Here is a 19,084-nt window from a genome sequence, read left to right as displayed (position 1 = left end):
AGTGATGAGAAGGGCTTTATAGGCATGGGCCAGGCCCCAACACATCGCAGTGATTTCTCTCTCAGGAACCTCCATGCTGACAATAGACATTTTCCAAATATTTCACCAGCCTGCCAGGATTTTGCACTAGTTCAGGGGTGAAATTCCAAACCACCAGAGGTGACCACTGTCCTAGGCACTTGACCATGCTTTCTCACACACCCTGCCACTCATAATCATCCAGCATTGGGGCAAATTTCTCTGTGGTATTCTTGGGAAAGTCCTGTATTGCTCTGAACAACACCTGGCAGACCAGTAACCAGCACAGCAACAGTGCATCTCCAAGCCACTCCACTAAGGTGATGCTCAGCATCATAGTGAGCACACACAGGACCCCAGCATATTGCCCCCTTCCACCTCTGGAAAGCAAATGAACCAACATAGCAAACATCCCACTGGAAAACAAACAAACAAACAAAAGAAAAAAACCAACAACTATATAAAACTCTCTTTAAGAAGTCTCTAGCCTTAACTGAATCCTCTTGTAATCTCACTTCATGTTATCTCAACCCTTTTTCCTCATGCTAAAATTGAATGTCTTAGTTAAGACACCCTGCTTTTGGAGCCACACATTAGGACACCAAACATACAGTGTCCTGGGTTAACACAGCCCACTCTCACACTGTCTCTCCCCCAACACAAAAGTGAGGGAAACTAACACACAAAAAAACCCCAGGTTGAGATAAAGAGTTTTACTACAAACGAGGTAATACAATGCACAATTACCTTAGACTGTTTGCAGTAAAGAGCAGTGAAATGCAAAAGCAGAAGCCAATGACCTATCCATTCCCCACCCACCACCTGACCTGCATCCAGGCCAGCAGAAGAAATCCACATCCCAAACCCAGAAACTGAAAGCAGCATCCAGAACATGAAGCCTCTCATGTTATAATGTGTGAACTTCAAGCCCCGTAATACTTTGCTCCAACCAGCACTTTGATTTTGAAGCTGGCATGAAAGCAGCATGGCATGAATAATAGCAGATTCAACTCAGCCAATGACAGATGTAAATGAAAGCAGGAACGATGTAGCTATTTCCTGATCATGTTGGGTTGCAAAGGGAGAGTTTCATCCTGATCCTTTTTAATGATGCTTCAGATGTTCTAGAGCAGCTAAGACACGGTCTGGTATCTGGCATACTTATTTGCAACCTGAAAACCTGGTTTGCTACACATGTCTTGGGCAGTGTGGTCAGAGATAAGAATTTTGCACATATCAGGGAAGAAACATAAGGAGAAACATCTTCAAGGGAATTCATGCTGCGATGGGATGAATTACTCTCTGCAGCTTTCTCTCTTCCTAAATAACAGCAATGACAAGTAAAACTGATCATTTCAATACACATTTTTGATCCATGATGCAGGAAAATGCTAATATGCATCGTGGGCGTGGCTGGATGAACAAATAGCAAATTTCATTCCATACAAATGCCATTGAACTTATTGTGCTCCAGATCTTGGAGGAAAGCAGGTCTCTGCTTCTATGGGCATTAAAGTATCTTGTGGCATAACACTAAGGAAAAGAAATCTCCAAAGGGGTAGTATAAAAAAAAATTGCCTACCTCAAGAATATTCTCTACCACTGGGAAGTTTTCAAAAGGCAAAATCTTTGAAAAAAGTGGCAGAGGGGAAAAATAATATTGCAGATATTTTTATGAGATTAATTTGTCCTGATGAAAGAAAAGGAGAAGAGGACCAGTGCTAAGCATTCTCTAGGGAGTTGTTCTTCCTTGAAAGTAAGGTAAACTTTACCTACTTTCAGAAGTCAGCAGTCTCCATTTATTAAAGCAATAGAACATACAAGTCGTACTGATGGTGTTGGGTGAATGTGCACAGTCTCTACACAAACACTTACTACCCAGGAAATTTACAATACAATGGAGCATTCATGGTAGACTGTATATCTTGTGGAAAAAACATCACTAGCAATTCAATGCTTTACAGTGCATAAGTGTTGCCTTGCACCTAAGTGAACTGTTCTTTGAGAATTCAATCTTTTGCTAACTCTCTGAAAAGTGTTGTGTAACTTCTGAAAGAGGTCCCTAATAGATAACATAGTAGGCATATCTTTTTACTCAGAAAGACAGATTATGCAAATGCGTGTGCATATTTATGGCTGGGGATACCCTAACAATGACAAATGCACACATGCATTTTCCATCAAACTAACACATTTTGACAAATACAACAACCATTCTTTAAGCCTTCAGGATTAAAATAAATAAATAAATACAAATTTAAAACCCAGTATTTAGAGACTGCTCCAATAGGAAGTTCTGTCATCTTTCCTCTGATTCCCCAAGAGAAGGTGGTTTTAGTCTCCTATTGCCCTACCAAATTTTTAATTGAACATCCAAAAGCATGTGTTTCTGATTAAGCAGTGTGAAACTGAGATATTACACAGAAGTGGGAAAAAGATTTATAAGTTATCTTACATCCTAAAGTCCAAAATGAGAACACAGAAAACAATGAACTGAAATGTGTAGCAACTGAACTGCAACATAAAAGCACCTCAGGATTTGAAAAAACCCATCAGTGTTCAGGTTATAATAGAAAATGCAACATTTTTCTGGATAGAATAAATTGTAAACAGCCCTGTTTTCATTAAAAAGCCTTTGTAAGTACAATTCCCAAAGAGACCAAAAAAAAAACCACCAAAAATAAAATGCTGGAAACAATTACAGTAATTTGTTTTCTTTGTACAACAAGGAAAATCTGTTTCAGCTCTTGCTCACTCTTGCTTACAGGTATACAGATACTGCACCATTTTGCTGTCTGTTATCTTGTTCTTAAGCTTTACTCTCTCTGAATAGTACTTTGTCAGTAGAAAAACAAAATAAAAATAATCAAATATCAACCTATTGTAGCATGAAAGGGGATGTATTGTATTTTGTTTCAAATGAAAATTTTAAGCACCAAGAGAATTCAGAAGGTGATCCAAGCAATTCTTAGGTTCTGCTGGACTGCATATTTGGCACAGCCCTGTGGCTGTCCCCTGACCTACATTTTCCTGAAGTTTCCAAGCACTGCATTATAAAGTTGCATATTCAAAGTCTGGAGCTTTAACACTGATGATTGAAAGCACAAGCTGAGGCTCAAGAGATATAAATTTAACTGGTAATATGACAAATTATGTGCACTGATGCTTTAATATCTATTTCCTCTGCTGAAGCCATGGAATATTATTGACATGAAATATACATGTGCTGAGATTGTATATAGCTGTAATCTATACAGATAGGTATGGAGAAACTACAGAAACTTATGCTTGTGTAAGTCCTTTAGGTTTCAGTCAAAGTGGACAATATCAACACTATATTTTTTTTCTAGAAATCCAAGAATAATCTGCCCAAATAATCAGAAACTGTTAACATTTCAATCATAGAAAAAGCATTTCTTTACTTTCATTTTCTTTCCTCATCTATCCATAATGTCTCTGAATTAAAGAATCAGACATTGGGACATAAAAGATCTTACTCTCCTACATTCTGATTCAGAGAGGTTAAAAAACCCACTACTATAAACAGTGTTTTATTTAGAAAGAAAAGCCATACTATACTAAGGATAACTATTATCAGGGTGATAATTAGTATCTTTAGAAAAAAAAATAAAAAATCCTTGTTCTTTTTTGAGGAGAAGAAAGGAAATTTACAAGCAAAGCAAGCACTGTGATATCCCACAACTCTGAACAACTCACAAGTCCAGTTGTTGCATCACTTTTCATTTTCCTTTTGACAACATATTAAGAAACTTAAATCTGTTTTCAATTTGGATTTACAGGACTGTATTTTGCTGGGCTTTCACTTAAACACTCTGAATGTTTTTAAATTGTCATGTATAGCCTCTCTAATCTTCTGATAACAAATTTGCTCATAGACTCAAAGACTATTTTAGGTAACTACCTTACCAAGTAGAAGGCTTTTATTCCTCTGTTTTTCTATTTGTTTGTTTTTTAAATAATCTATTAATTGCAACATTCAGCTTAAAATAGCTAGGTATTCTAGTTAAGGTAACAAAAAAGCAGCCAATTCTTACTGCTGCATACTTACATCCAAAGCATGACATTACTGAGTTAGAGATTTATGAGGAGTTCTAACTCTCTCTTTGACATTTATTTTTTTTTTCTCTGCTCTACATATAGTTAAACAGTGAAACAGATTCTTTAGGAAGGCTATTCAGTCTGTTTCCCTAAAAGGGAATAAAGAATAGCTTAAACATAGAATCATAAAACTGTTTTGGTTGGAAAAGACCTTTAAAATCATTGAGTCCAACCATTATCTAACTCTACCAAGTCTGGTGCTAATCCCACCAGCGCCAAGCACCACATCTCTCTGTTTTTTAAATACCTCCAGGGATGGTGAATCAACCACCTCCCCTGTGAAGCCTACTAAACATACAATGATATGTAGCATATGTACAATTGTTGGAGTTAATGCATCTCAGTTATTACAGATGATCTGTAAGATCTCAGAAGTCTATGACAGCATTCCTGCAAGAATTGTAACTAAAATAAAGGCAACACCCAACACATCCATATATGCATACAAACAAAATGACATAATGCACGCATGCAGAAAAGCTACAGACAAGCATAAAGTTTACTCTCATTTTCATGAGGTTGCAACATGAAAAGAATGAGGAAATATTCAACAAAAGGCTGATTTGGTTTTGGTTGCTTTGGTCTTTTCATTGTGTTGGTTTGGTTTTTTTTTAAAAGCTGGATGTTATATGATTCAATAACTGTTCAGAAACACTTGACTGGATGACCCTGAAGGCCCTTTTCCTTCTGGGCCTATCTGCTGTGAATTTGTGATTCTGTAGGCACCCTTTGTTGAATCAATAGACTATCACCCAAGAAGGACTGAAAGGCCTTCTCTTGGTATCATTCATAAAAGTAAGCATTAATTCAACTTAAATTGATATTTTCTTCTTTAAGCAATAATTATCAATAACCTTAACGGCACCCATTCAGTGCTACTGACCTAGAAACGGACCAAATTTTCAACATCCTTTTTCATAAATCCACTTTTAAAAACATTCCTGAATGCATGAAGTATAAAGTATAAAACTAAGTATAAAAATAAAATTCAGTATCTGATTAGTCATAGTTTGCAGCATGCTGTATACACCATGTCCTTGACACCAGCCAGCTCAGTGTTGGCAGATTGGCAGTTTTCCCCTTCTTTCAAGAAATGCATGGAAATTGTTCTGTTCAGTGAAACATCCCAGACAAGACAGAGATACATTTCTTGGAGATTTATGTGTTTAATTTACCTTCATTGTCCCTTAGAGTAAAGTTGGGATTCAAAGAATGCCCTTCATCAAGGAAAAAATGGAATCTTGCCCCATTTGCAGAGTTATCTTTGTCAGTTGCAGTGATAGTCTGAATTACCTGAAATAAAAATCAACAGTGAATGCACTGAAATTTTAATTTGATGCAAGTGGTACCTGACCTCAGTAGAATGTTCAAACATATCTTATTGCTGTTTTCTGCATCTCAGGTTTTTATACATCCTTACATTCTGATGCAGTCAGAATCTGGAACCAAGATGTTCACCATCTGCACTTCATCCTGTGACTTTCAGAATTACAGTTTCACGTAAACACTGGTTTTCATGGAGCCAAAATTCAGACTGAACCAGGATGGCCAATGCAGAGTGTGATCTAGTTGCCATCCCTGTTGCCATCCCACTTCAGTACTGGTTAGGAAAAGTAATTATTTAGCCAAAATGTCAAGTATGTGATACCATGTGTGGGAGAGGAATTTTCAAAAGCCCTGGTGGGTTTAAAAATTCACTTTCAATTAAAGCTGAGCTAAGCTTTTGGAATGTGTGACCAAGCAATATTTCTCCCTCTGCTTTCATTTTCATGCTGGGTCTGGAAGCTCAAGTGCTGAAGTAGGATTTAATAGACGTTGCTCTTGTGGTATAGGCAGTGAAGCCCACAGAGTCTGATGCACTGATTTGACAGATATCCTAAGGGAAAGTGCTCTTTTAATAAGAAATTTTCTGTTCAGTGTTCAGCTGTAATCTGTCTGGACTGAACCTGAAGCATAAACAGTATATGCTCAAGTGATTTGGTCTGTTTTAAAAATAAAATTACAGAGTTCTCTACTTCCATTCACATAAGAGAAAACAAATATATTTTAATGCCAATATAGCACAATACTTATTTCATTAACTATATACAATAGAGTCTATTTTATGACTATAGACACCTTAGACAATTAACAATACTGACGATAATTGCTTAGAATATTTTAGAAGTCTTTCATAATACTTTTTTGGCTGAAGTGTATCAGAATAAGATCAATCTGAAAAGTCTATAATCATGCAGCTTATCAAAGTCATGGCCATATTAGTAAAAAAAGTTTGTCAAAAGCTAGTTGTTCTCTCCTGAATTTTGCAAAGGTGGTACATCACATTGAAATGCAGACCATTTTGTTAGCAATGTTGAAATGGTGTGGGGCAAAGCAAGACCAAAAAAACATATCTGATGGGAAAATGCTTTCACGTGAGTAAGTTTCTGTTATTGCCCAAATACTAAAAATGCAGTTAAATACCACACACAGCTGTAAAACATCCAGATAAGACTTTAAAAATATATGAATTTATTAAATATTGTTTATTAACCCTCAGTACTGTTTACCAGTGACATGAGAGCCATTTTAGGATGCATTTTAATGTTTTGCTTGACAGCCCAGTACATAAACTTTTGTCCTGTTGTCCTGTCTTATGTAAAAAATTCTGTGACATTTTACAAAGTTTCAGTGTGACTTGACCATTATAAAATTTATTTGCTTTTAAGACTGGTTTTAAAACTCAACAAAACATACTGTCTACACTCCCTAATTTCACACATGAAAATTCAAGTATCTTCTGAATTCACAAAAGTATGTAAGAAGTATAGCATTGGATTGGTAAAAAGCCATGCTTTTTCATGTGGAAAATACACATTGTATGTGTAATAGGACAGGTCAAAATATTTTTGACAGAACTGTTTTTAAACAGAAAGTTCATACCATTACCTGGAAGCCTCTTGCTTTCTAAGGAAAAGGTGTCTAAGACATTGATTCAGAGATGAGAAATAAAAGTGTGTGTCTTCTTGACACCTAAATGAATTCTTAATCCAGGACACACTTTTTTAATTAATAGGCCAACTACCTAACAGTCTACTAACAAACATCAGTACATACTTTAGCAAAGCTGCTTAAAATTAAAAAGTAGACACAGAACCTCATGTGCTGTAATATGAAGCAATGAAAGGGTTATTCTATTATTCTAAAGGCAACAGTTGTTGAGAAAAGAAAGAATTTCAAGAATGGAGCAGAACTAATTGAAGAGGATAGAGGACAGATGCTAAATTCTACTTAGATCTTTTTGAGAACTGAATCAATAAACAAGTAAACATACATACAACAAACTTACAGCAGAGGCATTCCTGAACAGCTAACATTGATTTCCTTTGCCTACTAGAAATAACAGCATCCATGGTAAGGTAGACCTTACTGTCAGCAAAATATTTATACAACCCAGTTCTGAAAAAGTGCTCTGTGTGTGTGTATGTGCATATGCATGTACACCACGAGCTTGTTAATTTACAATAAAAGGTAGTATCAGGGAAATGACATTTTACTGCTGTCACAACTTTTTCTGTTATTCCTCTGAAAAGCAGCCAGAAAATACATTATCTTTGGAGAGCTAGAGTGAAAGTGACTAGGAGATCTAGTCAGATATTTAAATAGGTTCATACTCTACCAGTCAAAACTGAACATGGAAACATTCAGAAAACTGTCAACACTTCACTCCTTCACTTTCCAGGAAAAAAGTATTTAATTTTTTTGTTGTTGTTGTTTTTACATTGCTATTTGCTACCTTTGTCTTAATGAAATAGTTGTGTGTGAAGCAAAAAAAAAAGTATTTGATTCGCAAGTTCATTTTGTGGAAGATTTCAAAATTTCATTTCCCTACGTTGGCTAAATATCACAATCATTTACAAAATGAGTATAATTCTAAAAGTCAGACTTTTCTCCAAGGCTGGATACCTCCTAAGATCATATCACAGCTGTTTTATCTACTTAAATATATAATATCTCCCAAGCTTCACCTGGAAGCTTTGCTTGTCTTCTCAACAAGGTGACTACTAAGGGAGTAAATCATTTTCTCACAAACATTTTGTGTTTGACATGCCCTGAGAGGCACTTAAGTCCTTAAGTTTTATTGTGTTTTGTTGGTTGGTTGGTTTTGTTTTTTCAATAAATTGAGCTGTGGAGGGAAAAAGAAGCAGGAGACAAATGCAATCACATGATACTGGGATTTCTCTCAAAGAAATCTCTTATGAAAATAAACTTGCAAAACCAAAAAGTTTTCCAATGACAAACAATTACTTAGTTTATCTCTCACGTAACAAGTGCCTTGGAACACAAGCCCTATGAGGAGAGACTGAGGGAGCTGGGGCTGCTTAGCCTGGAGAGGAGGAGACTCAGGGGTGACCTTATTGCTCTCTACAACTACCTGAAGGGGGGTTGTAAACAGGCAGAGGTTGGTCTCTTCTCCCAGGCAGCCAGCACCAGAACAAGAGGACACAGTCTCAGGCTGCGCCAGGGGAAGTTCAGGCTGGAGGTCAGGAGGAAGTTTTACACAGAGAGAGTGATTGCCCATTGGAATGGACTGCCCAGGGAGGTGGTGGAGTCGCCGTCACTGGAGGTGTTCAGGAGGAGACTTGACAGGGTGCTTGGTTACATGGGTTAGTTGATTAGGTGGTGTTGGGTGATAGGTTGGACGCGATGATCTTGAAGGTCTCTTCCAACCTGGTCTGGTCTATTCTATTCTATTCTATTCTATTCTATTCTATTCTATTCTATTCCATTCCATTCCATTCCATTCCATTCCATTCCATTCCATTCCATTCCATTCCATTCCATTCCATTCCATTCTAAAATAGATATGCTGGCAAAAGAATAAGGATTCTTACAGAGAAGTGCAGGGCTGGAGACCTGAAATCACTAGTCAAGTAGAAGAGTCTGACAGTACAAGACAGAATTCGTTCTTCAGTGACTAATCTTATGAATCATTCTCACAAGGTGATGGATAACTCACGAGCAAACACTGCCTTCTCAGTGAATGAAAACCATCCAGCTAGGCATGCTTTTTAGCATATGGAACACTTGTTTTGTAACCATTGTTTATTTGTCCCTCCTTAGTATTTGTTGTAGTGTCATTTTCTGTATTAAACTAGACATTGAGATCTTCTGTGTGAGAGAGGTATACTTTTGTCATTTGTTTTGTTTGGCTGTTTTGGTTTTGTTGGTTTTTTTTGTTTTGATTTGTTGTGGGGGGTTTTGTACAGCTCAATTCTATCACAATCATTTATGAAGTCTTGTGCAGTGCAAGTAAAAAATATTGCATGTCATGTACATAAGGGAGTTTTGATAGCTTAAGAATACGACAGCACACTGATCCAGCCTCTCATATTTAACTACTGTTTGCAGAGTCCTTTATGGTAGCATTAATTTTGGATGTTAAACTGCCATACTACAGAGGTTAAGTCATTCGAAATTGCAACAGTAGCTCAGAGAGAAATACAGTGCTCACCCAAACCAGGAGCAAATGCTGTTACAATAAAACTTATTTTATCCTTTAAACATCCCTCTCACAAATCTCCATTTGCAAAGCTACTATTGAAGACTTAAAATTTTACTAATAAGAAACATTAGCTACTCACTGATAGCATCCCCAGCAAACAGAGCATTTCTGAGCTAGCTTAACTGCATGCTTTAGCTTACTATTAATTATAACAATATAACAATTATTGAATTACATGATTTTAAAATTATCAAAATATATTGGAATCAATTTCAATTAATGCTTAAGACATTATATGTATATAGAACTATGTTACAAATTCTAATCTTTGTTAATAAGAGGTACTTAGTTGATAGATCTGCCTATATTTTTAAAGGCTATGAGTGAGATATCTTGGTAAGAGCACCTAAGAACTGCAGTCATAAGAGGAAAGGTCCTTGAACAAATAATTGCTCAAAATATAGGAAATAGTGTCAATGAGAGAGTCTCACAGAGACTTCCTGTTCCACACTGATTTAGTCTGGAACACTTGTTGATCAGTGTAATAATAAACACCTTATGAAGAGTATGAATAATCAGTCAACTACATCTATTTACAATTCTGAGTTGTTCAAGGAATAAAAGAGGAAGATCTTCCACTATTCAGTAGCCAGGCAATACATAGACAAGTGAAATTTGTAAGACATTAAGGTCTTAACCTCACACATATATATGATGATGATCTGTAAGCTAATCATTATTGCTTGTGATATTGGTGTTATGACATGCAGTTTTTTCCATTCAGTGCTTTCTTGCTAAAAAGCATACCCACTGTTAGTAATTGCTAAGAAAAGAATAGAAAATAAAGCGGAGACCATCATATATTATTATCAGCATAAACTCTAAGAATTATAAACCACTTCATACCTGAATCTTGAATCTCGATTCCCCATCTCAAGGTGAATAGAGAGAAATTGGAGAAAGTTTATAGGAGGACAAGATGAATGATCAAAAGCCTAGAAGGGTTTTGTCATAGTATATCCAAGCTAAGCAGAATTCTTCAGTCTGGACAAGAGACAGCTGAGGTGCAATGCACTAGAGATTTATGAATGGCACAGAGGTAATAAATGGGAATCTATTCTCTCTCATTCTCCCAACACAAGAACTGGTAAATACTGGTTGAAGACAGTATGGGAAATTTTTTAAAAAGACCACAAAACACAACAAAACACAAGATGATAGATCTTCCTTCTTTTCCAGTGGGAGAAAGGCAAGAGTGAGGATTACCTGACCAGGCTTTGCATTCTCACAGACAACTACATCATACTCTCTGGCAAGCTCTGGAGGGTTGTCATTGATGTCCAGGATTCTAACACCAACCGGAACATGGCTCACTAACCCAGGATTGTCTGCAAAATACACAAGGGGTTACTAAACCTTTTGCAATGTTCAAATATTCTGCGACAAACTCATTTTAACATGGTTTCCTAACAAAATAACACATATAAACCTTTCCCAAAGTTGAGTTCGGCTTCCTCTCAAGTTATTATGCTATTACACAAAGTAGTTAATGACTCTTGCTTTAGCACTGATATGCCAGTAAGAAAACGTTTAAGTAACAGTGTCTTAAGCTATGATCTGCACTTTTGTGAGAGCTCACCCTCAAGAAGTTTGCACTCAAAAACCAAAATAAATAGAATTCTTTCAGTGAGAAAACACTTTCACAATGAAATTATATACCCCTTAATTTTTAAAAAATTCCTAATTCCCTTGTTCTTGTAAGAAATAGCATTTTGTTGAAACGATTTTGTTTAAAGAATACACCTTCTGAATTCTGTATAAGTTATCAATTAGATAGGTGGCAAACTTCATTTTACTTTCACCTTAAATGAAACTATGAACGGAGGACAATAAAGTCTAGCTTTCAAACACAGGACGAAAGAATGGGGTCTTTCAGATTGACACTATAAAAGTGAGTGTCCCTGTGTAGGCCGATAACAATAAAAACACACACACACACAAAAAAAGAGAAACATTCGTAGTCTAAACCTCATTTTACTTGGTTATTCTGATCTTAATCAATTCACATAATGTTTCTGCCAAAGAGTAACTTGTAAAATGCTTTAGGTTTGTCACATAAGCTCAGATTTCAGAATGTCATTGATGAGATACATATTTGGCTTCAAAACCACTAGTAATTTTGCCTCCCAATGGAAGAACATTTGAGAATGTTTAAGTTTCTTTTGACAAAGTGCTATGCTTCTCTGTTTACACTTGGGATACTAGTCAAAGATCCCGAGCTTTAAAAGTTCTCTCCAGACTTTTCACATTCTCTTTTTAACTAATATGTCTGCTTGTGTTCATCCAAGAATTTTAATTCACTTTTGGAACTCAATCAATTATCCTTGCAAAATGGGAATACAAAGGAGATCAAAAAAGCCAAGAGAAAAGGAAGAATTGACTTAGGTAATATAGGGAACTCTATTTTAGAATATTTAGAACACAATCAGAAGAACACAATTTAGAACAATCAGAAGAAATGTATAGACTTGTAGTTTCCATTTTCTTGCTGAATTTTCCCTTGTCTTTTTCTTTTTTTCCTTTTTTTATCTTTTTTTTTTTTCCCCTAACTCAAAACTATTAATATCTTTATAAAAGATAAACTAAAGGACTAAAGTAGGGTTTCTCAATTGTGTTCATGCGAGACTGTGGCTTTCAATTGCTATCTAGGAAACAATTTCATTGGAATACTTTGAGGAATGTTAAAATGCTAAGGCTTTATGAAGTGAAAGTGAGAAAGAATGACAGTTGTCTGTTTACTAAGCAGTTGGCAGAAAGAAACCATTCCTCAACCTTTACTGTTATTGCTGCAGGAAGCAATATTCTCCCCAGTAGACCCTTTGTAGTATTAGTATTAACATGAAATGATGTTTGGTCCTTCCCTGGAGTTTCATAGTTTCATAGTTTCATTCAGGGTTGGAAGGGACCACAAGGATCATCTAGTTCCAACCCCCCTGCCATGGGCAGGGACACCCCACACTAGAGCAGGCTGGACAGAGCCTCATCCAGCCTGCTCTTAAACACCCCCAGGGACGGGGCCTCGACCACCTCCCTGGACAACACATTCCAGGGTCTCACCACTCTCATGGTGAAGAACCTCCTCCTCACATCTAGCCTGAATCTCCCCACCTCCAGCTTCATTCCATTAGTGTAGGTCATGAGTTGTGCAGAACAGCACAAGCAGTAGAGACTAAGTATTTCTTACTGCTTTCTGAAATACATCTTACAGAGACATTTAGACAACTTCCTCTGTCAGTGTTATCAGAGAGTCTAATTTAAAAAATCCAGTAATGACAATTACAGAATATGGTATCTAGCAACAGATGATCTACTAATCAACGAATCTTTGCTCTTGTGGCTTTGTTCAGGAGGGTCTTGCACAAGATTTGTGAGGTATGTGAATGAGAAAGTTGTGTACAATAAAAGGAAAGACATAAAGCAGATAAAGAGTGAGCACACAAAAGTGTAGAAAAGAGATGGAAGGCAGAGATCACAGTAAAGGGTTAAGGACAAATAAATCCATTTGGGAGTGGATTCATAAACTACAGTGAAGAAACGGAGGACTTCAATACAAGAGAAATCCCAAAGAATCTTTTGCCAGAAGGCAAAGCCAGTTCTGACTATCAGGTTTATTATTCTAAATAAAAATCTTTGTTGAAAAGGACTTCAGGAGATCACTGGTCTAATCTTTGTCTCAAAGCACATCCATTTGAGAAAAAGGAGCAAAATAAGCAGGAAGAGCATAGGGCAGAGTGCATCAGTGACAGAGAACTTCCTTTAGTCTGTTAAAGTTTCATTATTTTCACAGATATTACATGGAAATTCAAAGAGTTTACCTTTGTTCAGCAACTGCTTTGCAGTACAAAGAGTTCATAGAATCATAGAATCAACAAGGTTGGAAAAGACCTCAAGGATCATCAAGTCCAACCTGTCACCCAAGACTTCATGCCTACTAGACCAGGGCAACAAGTGCCATGTCCAGTCCCCTCTCGAACACCTCCAGGGATGGTGACTCCACCACCTCCCTGGGCAGCCCATTCCAGTGGCTAACAACTCTCTCAGTGAAGAACTGTGTCCTCACCTCAAGCCTAAACTTCCCCTGGCACAGCTTGAGACTGTGTCCTAAATATCTTACCAGTTTGAAAGAGGTCTTAATATACAGGATATAATTTGTATCTTCCTGGGAATAGTTACCTCACGTGATATATGACATCTGCAGGCAAATTTGCATATTGACACCCTACTCATTACAAATGCTAATAGGGGAAGTATTAACGCCACTTATCAGAACAGTCTTGAAGTCTATCAGGTTGTATATACCACACAGATGTGTAGATGATAGTATAGTTTATAATGTGAGAAAAGAATTACTTAAGTGTCTTTACAAACATTTTTAGGTTTGGGTTTGCTGTTCTATTTTAAAAAAAAATATTAAAACTCTTGATAATTTTCAGGAGTAGAACTCACCTGCAGTCTCCAAATAACTCTGATTTAAACTGCTCCATTTAGTATTACATTTCCATTGGACAAATTCCTTGCAGCATTGCGGCTGATTTCCAGTTTTAAGAGAAACAGTGCTGACACGTATTTCGGGTCTGTGTGTTATAAAACAGCCACAACCATTTTGTGTCCTATTAGATTTATGCCTCTGGAACAGATTTTTTCAAGTGAATATTCACTGTTTTAAGGTGTAACTGAAGCAGAAACATTGCTCTGATTCACCTACACTAGGGACTTGCTTTCCTATGCTTTAGACTCTTCCCAGAATATTTCTTTCCTAGAATACTAAATACCTGTAAAGTGAATCAATTTAATGGACTATCAGCCTCTCTGTCAGTAGCTCCTCTGTGAATTTACAGAAGTCTCTATCAACAGCCAGTCTGAAGTTTTGAATATTCCATTAATTTCTTTGGTCAGACTTTAAAAGCCCTATTTAAGAACACATTTTTAAAACCAGCTGCTGCTGCTTGACATTTCCTTTTAGAATTAAAATTCCCATGGGCTTTACAAAAATAAATTCTACCTGAATGATACTCAGAATAACAGACCTGACATTAACAGTCTTTTGTGGGTTTAGTTTTTTGTTGGTTTTTTTCTTTTTAGTTTTGCTTCTTTGGGGGTTTTGTTTAGTTGGGTGGTTGTTTTTTGTGGGCCTTTTTTGCTTTATGTTAGCTTCTTGCTTCATCAGCATTAACCAGTACAACAATGATTATTTTTTCCTATCTTGACATCTTTTCAAGATCTTATGAGGCAAGCTAGTCTATTCTGGTACTTTTTTAAAGGGAAGCAGAAAGCACTTACCACACTTCTTCAATAATGATTAGTTTTGACACATTAGAAGGTGAAACAGATATAAGAAGAACAAAATATACTACAGAAACAAGACAAATATGGTGAGAATGTAAATGAGAGCACTAATGTTCAAAAAATAGTTTAATTCCAGGTGGTGTATGTATGAGAAATTGAATTTTCTGGCAAGGAGAAAATTATAGAAAATGTAGTAATGAGTGTAATTATACTCTGCTCTATTCTGTTGGAGGTACTTGGTTTGGGGTTTTTGTTTGGTTTTGGTTAATTTGATTTTTGTTGTTTCTGTGTTTTGGGTGGTTTTTTGTTGTTGTTTTTTTGGGGGTTCTCATTCAGCCCCCTGGCAAGATTCATTTCCAAGAGGACCTTGACCATTCTTGTTGCATCTCTACATTCTCTGGCTATCTCTCTATAATCCTCCTAATTGTCCAGAATTTTTTTCCACATATTGTAGACCTCCTCATTCTTTTTGAGTTTTTCTAAGAGCTCCTTGCTTATCCATGCAGGTCTTCTGCCTCCCTTACTTGATTAGGAATACATTTTTCTTCAGCTTGGAGGAGGTAATATTTGAACGTTAACCATCTCTCTTGGGCCTCCCTTCTTTCTACAGCCCTAGTCCACTGGATATTTCTCAGTAGAGTTTTGAGGGCAAAGTTAGCCCTCTAAAAGTTCAGGTTTGAAATTTTACTTATCACCTTTCTTCTTTGTTTGTTGATATTAAACTCTAACATGTCATGATCACTGCAGCCAAGATTACCCCCAGCCTTAACATCTACAACCAGTCCTTCTTTGTTTGTTAATACCAGGTCCAGCATCACACTCATCCTTGTTGGTTCGTCAACTACCTGCAGGAGAAAGTTGTGCTTTCTTTCAGTGCTGTATGTCATGAGGATATTACTCCACAGACTTCTTTCCTTCAGGCAATGTATGTGTTACTTTCACATGTTTTAAAACAAACAGCAATGAAGTATTTTTTCCTTTTGATTCTATTTTTTGTAAAATAGATCAGTGTGCCTCTTATTAGCATTAACCATTCTGTTCTGTTTACTTTATATCTCCAATCTATCTTCACTTCTCATTCTCCATATGAAAATCTCATGAAGTGCTATTAGAAGTTACAAGTATTTTAATATCCTTCCAAAATGTTAGTGGTGTCCCCCAGGGATCAGTGCTGGGCCCTGTCCTCTTCAACATATTCATCGATGATCTGGATGAAGGGGTAGAGTCAGTCATCAGCAAGTTTGCAGATGACACCAAGTTAGGGGCTGATGTTAGTCAGTTAGAGGGTAGAAAGGCTCTGCAGAGGGACCTCAACCGACTGGACAGATGGGCAGAGTCCAATGGGATGGCATTCAACAAGTCCAAGTGCTGAGTGCTGCACTTTGGCTACGGCAATCCCATGCAGAGCTACAGGCTGGGGTCGGAGTGGCTGGAGAGCTCCCAAACAGAGAGGGACCTGGGGGTGCTGATCGACAGCCACCTGAATATGAGCCAGCAGTGTGCCCAGGTGGCCAGGAGGCACCGAGCAAGTCATTCGTCATTGGAACGGGTTGCCCAGGGAGGTGGTTGAGTCATCGACCCTGGAGGCGTTCAAGGGGAGATTGGTGCCATGGTCTAGTCATGGGGTCTGTGTTGATAGGTTGGACTCGATGATCCTCGAGGTCCTTTCCAACCTAAGTGATACTGTGATACTGTGATACTGTGAATGTTTTTTTCTGCTGCAATGCATCAATAAAATACAAAAAAGAACTGGCACATTCTTCTTATTACTTGCTGTTCATTGGTGGCACTACAAAGTGGCAATATCCCTTGCACCTAAAGAAAAGATACAACTTCACCTCACTGTGATTATGTATTTTATTCATTTATTTCATGTAATTACAGGGCTTTCAACATTTATGCAAAATCTCTAGGACTTTCCTATGTCACGGATACAAATGACTTCTTTTTGTGCATCCTTTATTCCTCTGAACTGAGGATCTTTTTGCTATTGTTTCTGTTTCTATGAAAGCTTATTGATGAAAAAAAAATGCTTGTAATTATAGCAGGTGCTTTAATGCTTTTAATCTTAATTCTTGTCAGACAACCGTTCAAAAATCTTATGAGCTGTCCTCTCTTTTAACGTATTTTAATTATTAACAGTTTATTTGCTCTCTATAAAAATACCTCTGAAAGCTATTTCTTGTGTCATGTTTTTAAGTGACTGCATTTTTCTGGGATCGCAGTGCATTGCATATATTACATATATCACATCATTTGTCAATTAGTTACTGCTCTAACTTGACACTTCATCATTTTATTCCCAGAAGCCAATATTAGCACCATTCATGGAGAGGGTTAGAGACAAACATTGTTTTGTATTTTTTTAAATATCAGATTGTATCTGACAGCCTTGGAGATTTTTGTTTTGTCTGTAAAATCGATGCACAATGATGTGTCCTGTGCACTTTGATTTCTAATGAATTGTGGTATCAGAGATCTGTATGTGCAGCATCCTGCTATGTGGTAATTTTGGTTTTTTACTGTATTCTGCCAGCATTTCTCTAAGTCTTGGTGACTTGACAGAACTTGGCAGGAACCCTATAATTTCAATTCTCCACAGACTCTTCACAGTTTTACAGATTAGGACCTCTCTTTATGGACCTCTCAAAGATAAATTTGTGCATTCATTGCATTCAAGTTGGTGCTTTAGGTAAAGTAGTATGAAATGATCTGCTTTTCCATTCTCTACCATTGCAAAGCATTTGGGAGACACTTAGGAACACTACAACTTCATACTCAAAAAATCAATGGTCTAGTAAACCCATAAATCTATTTGATATACTGGTATATTTACAGCTTACAGTAGAAAGTATCTTCCAGTTCTCTGAAACAAAAGCACTTTTCTTGATGAAAAAAAAAAGGTTTCTTATTACAACTACAGATATTTTCATTATCTGTCTAAATAAATGTCCAGTACTTTATGAATCCCAGTGATCTCCTGATGTTAACATCATTTGAAAGCCATAACTAGAAATGCTTTGTTCTCTGTCTATTGAGCAGATATTGAACAGTCTGTACAGCTGTTGAAATTAATATATAAATGGAGTTTTCTGACACAGTCTTCTTGGCTGTATTTCTGAGTAGAAATTTCTAGCAAAAGCTATAATCCACACTTTGATTCACAAATCAAGACATTCTGTGACTTCTTCAATTCTCAGTGTTTATTTCTCTTGGCAGCATTTATTCTTTCTTATTGAACACAAAGACATCAAGGATAATACTATCTGTCCTTTTTGAAGCACTGCTGGAAAACTTAGAAGTACATGTTTGGTTTTTTTTTCAAGTGAAATTGGCTTTGGAACTCACAGAAGTTCATCCACCTATATGTTGCTTGTGTGGGGGCTGTGATTTTGCTATTTTTTTTGCTTTTACTATCAGCACTATAATATGCTAGAGAGAAACTATAATTGAAGCACCCACAACCATTTTTACAACTTATTTCCTTTGACAATATGTCACTATTTGTGAGAAATAGTTATCTTTTTTCTTCCCCACACTCAACACACAGTTCCCACTATCAAAATCACAGGATAGTTGACATCAGAAGACACCTCCATAGGTCAGCAGGTCCAACTTCCATACTCAAAGCTAGGTCCGCTAGTGTACATCATACTGGGCCATTTCCAGTTATGCTGTGAGTATCTACAAGAATGGAGGCTCTACAACCTCTTAGGAGCCCTGTCCCAATTTTTGACCAATCTCACAGTAAAAATATTTTTTCCTTGTGTTTACATTTTTTCATCTTTACTCATCTCCTTTACTCCATCTATGAGGTAATTAAATATACTGCTAATCTCCGTCTGAACACTTACAGCACAGAAGGCAAATTGTGTCCTGGGCTGCATCAAAAGTATGGCCAGCATATCAAAATAGGTGATTCTCTACTCTGCTCTGGTGAGACCTTACCTGGAATATCCTATCCAGCTCTAGGCCCCCAAGACAAGAGACACAGAGGAGGGCCTTGAAGATGGTGAGAGGATTGGAGCATGTCTTTTATGAAGACAGGCTGAAAAAATTGAGGCTGCTCAGCCTGGAGAAGAGAAAGCTCCAAGGAGACCTTATTGCTATATCTGA

The 19,084-nt window shown here is 37.0% G+C and overlaps 1 protein-coding gene across 8 annotated transcripts in view; it reads right to left on the bottom strand.

Annotated features, from left to right (window-relative positions):
* CDH18 (cadherin 18) overlaps window positions 1-19,084 on the bottom strand; it is a 279,170-nt gene that overhangs the window by 10,653 nt on the left and 249,433 nt on the right. For all 8 annotated transcript variants that reach the window (XM_068161968.1, XM_068161970.1, XM_068161965.1 and 5 more), the window contains 2 exons: window positions 10,889-11,010; window positions 5,313-5,430 (listed from right to left, as the gene is read on the bottom strand). In XM_068161968.1, the coding sequence (XP_068018069.1) occupies window positions 5,313-5,430; window positions 10,889-11,010 (240 nt within the window). The remainder of the gene's footprint in view (window positions 1-5,312; window positions 5,431-10,888; window positions 11,011-19,084) is intronic.

The sequence above is a fragment of the Melanerpes formicivorus genome, unplaced genomic scaffold, assembly GCF_026170545.1.
Source record: "Melanerpes formicivorus ecotype bairdi unplaced genomic scaffold, bMelFor1.0.p_v2 SCAF_61, whole genome shotgun sequence".
Classification (NCBI taxonomy): Eukaryota; Metazoa; Chordata; class Aves; order Piciformes; family Picidae; genus Melanerpes; species Melanerpes formicivorus.
The sequence above is the reverse complement of the archived record's forward strand: the minus strand, read 5'-3'. Positions and strand labels throughout refer to the sequence as shown.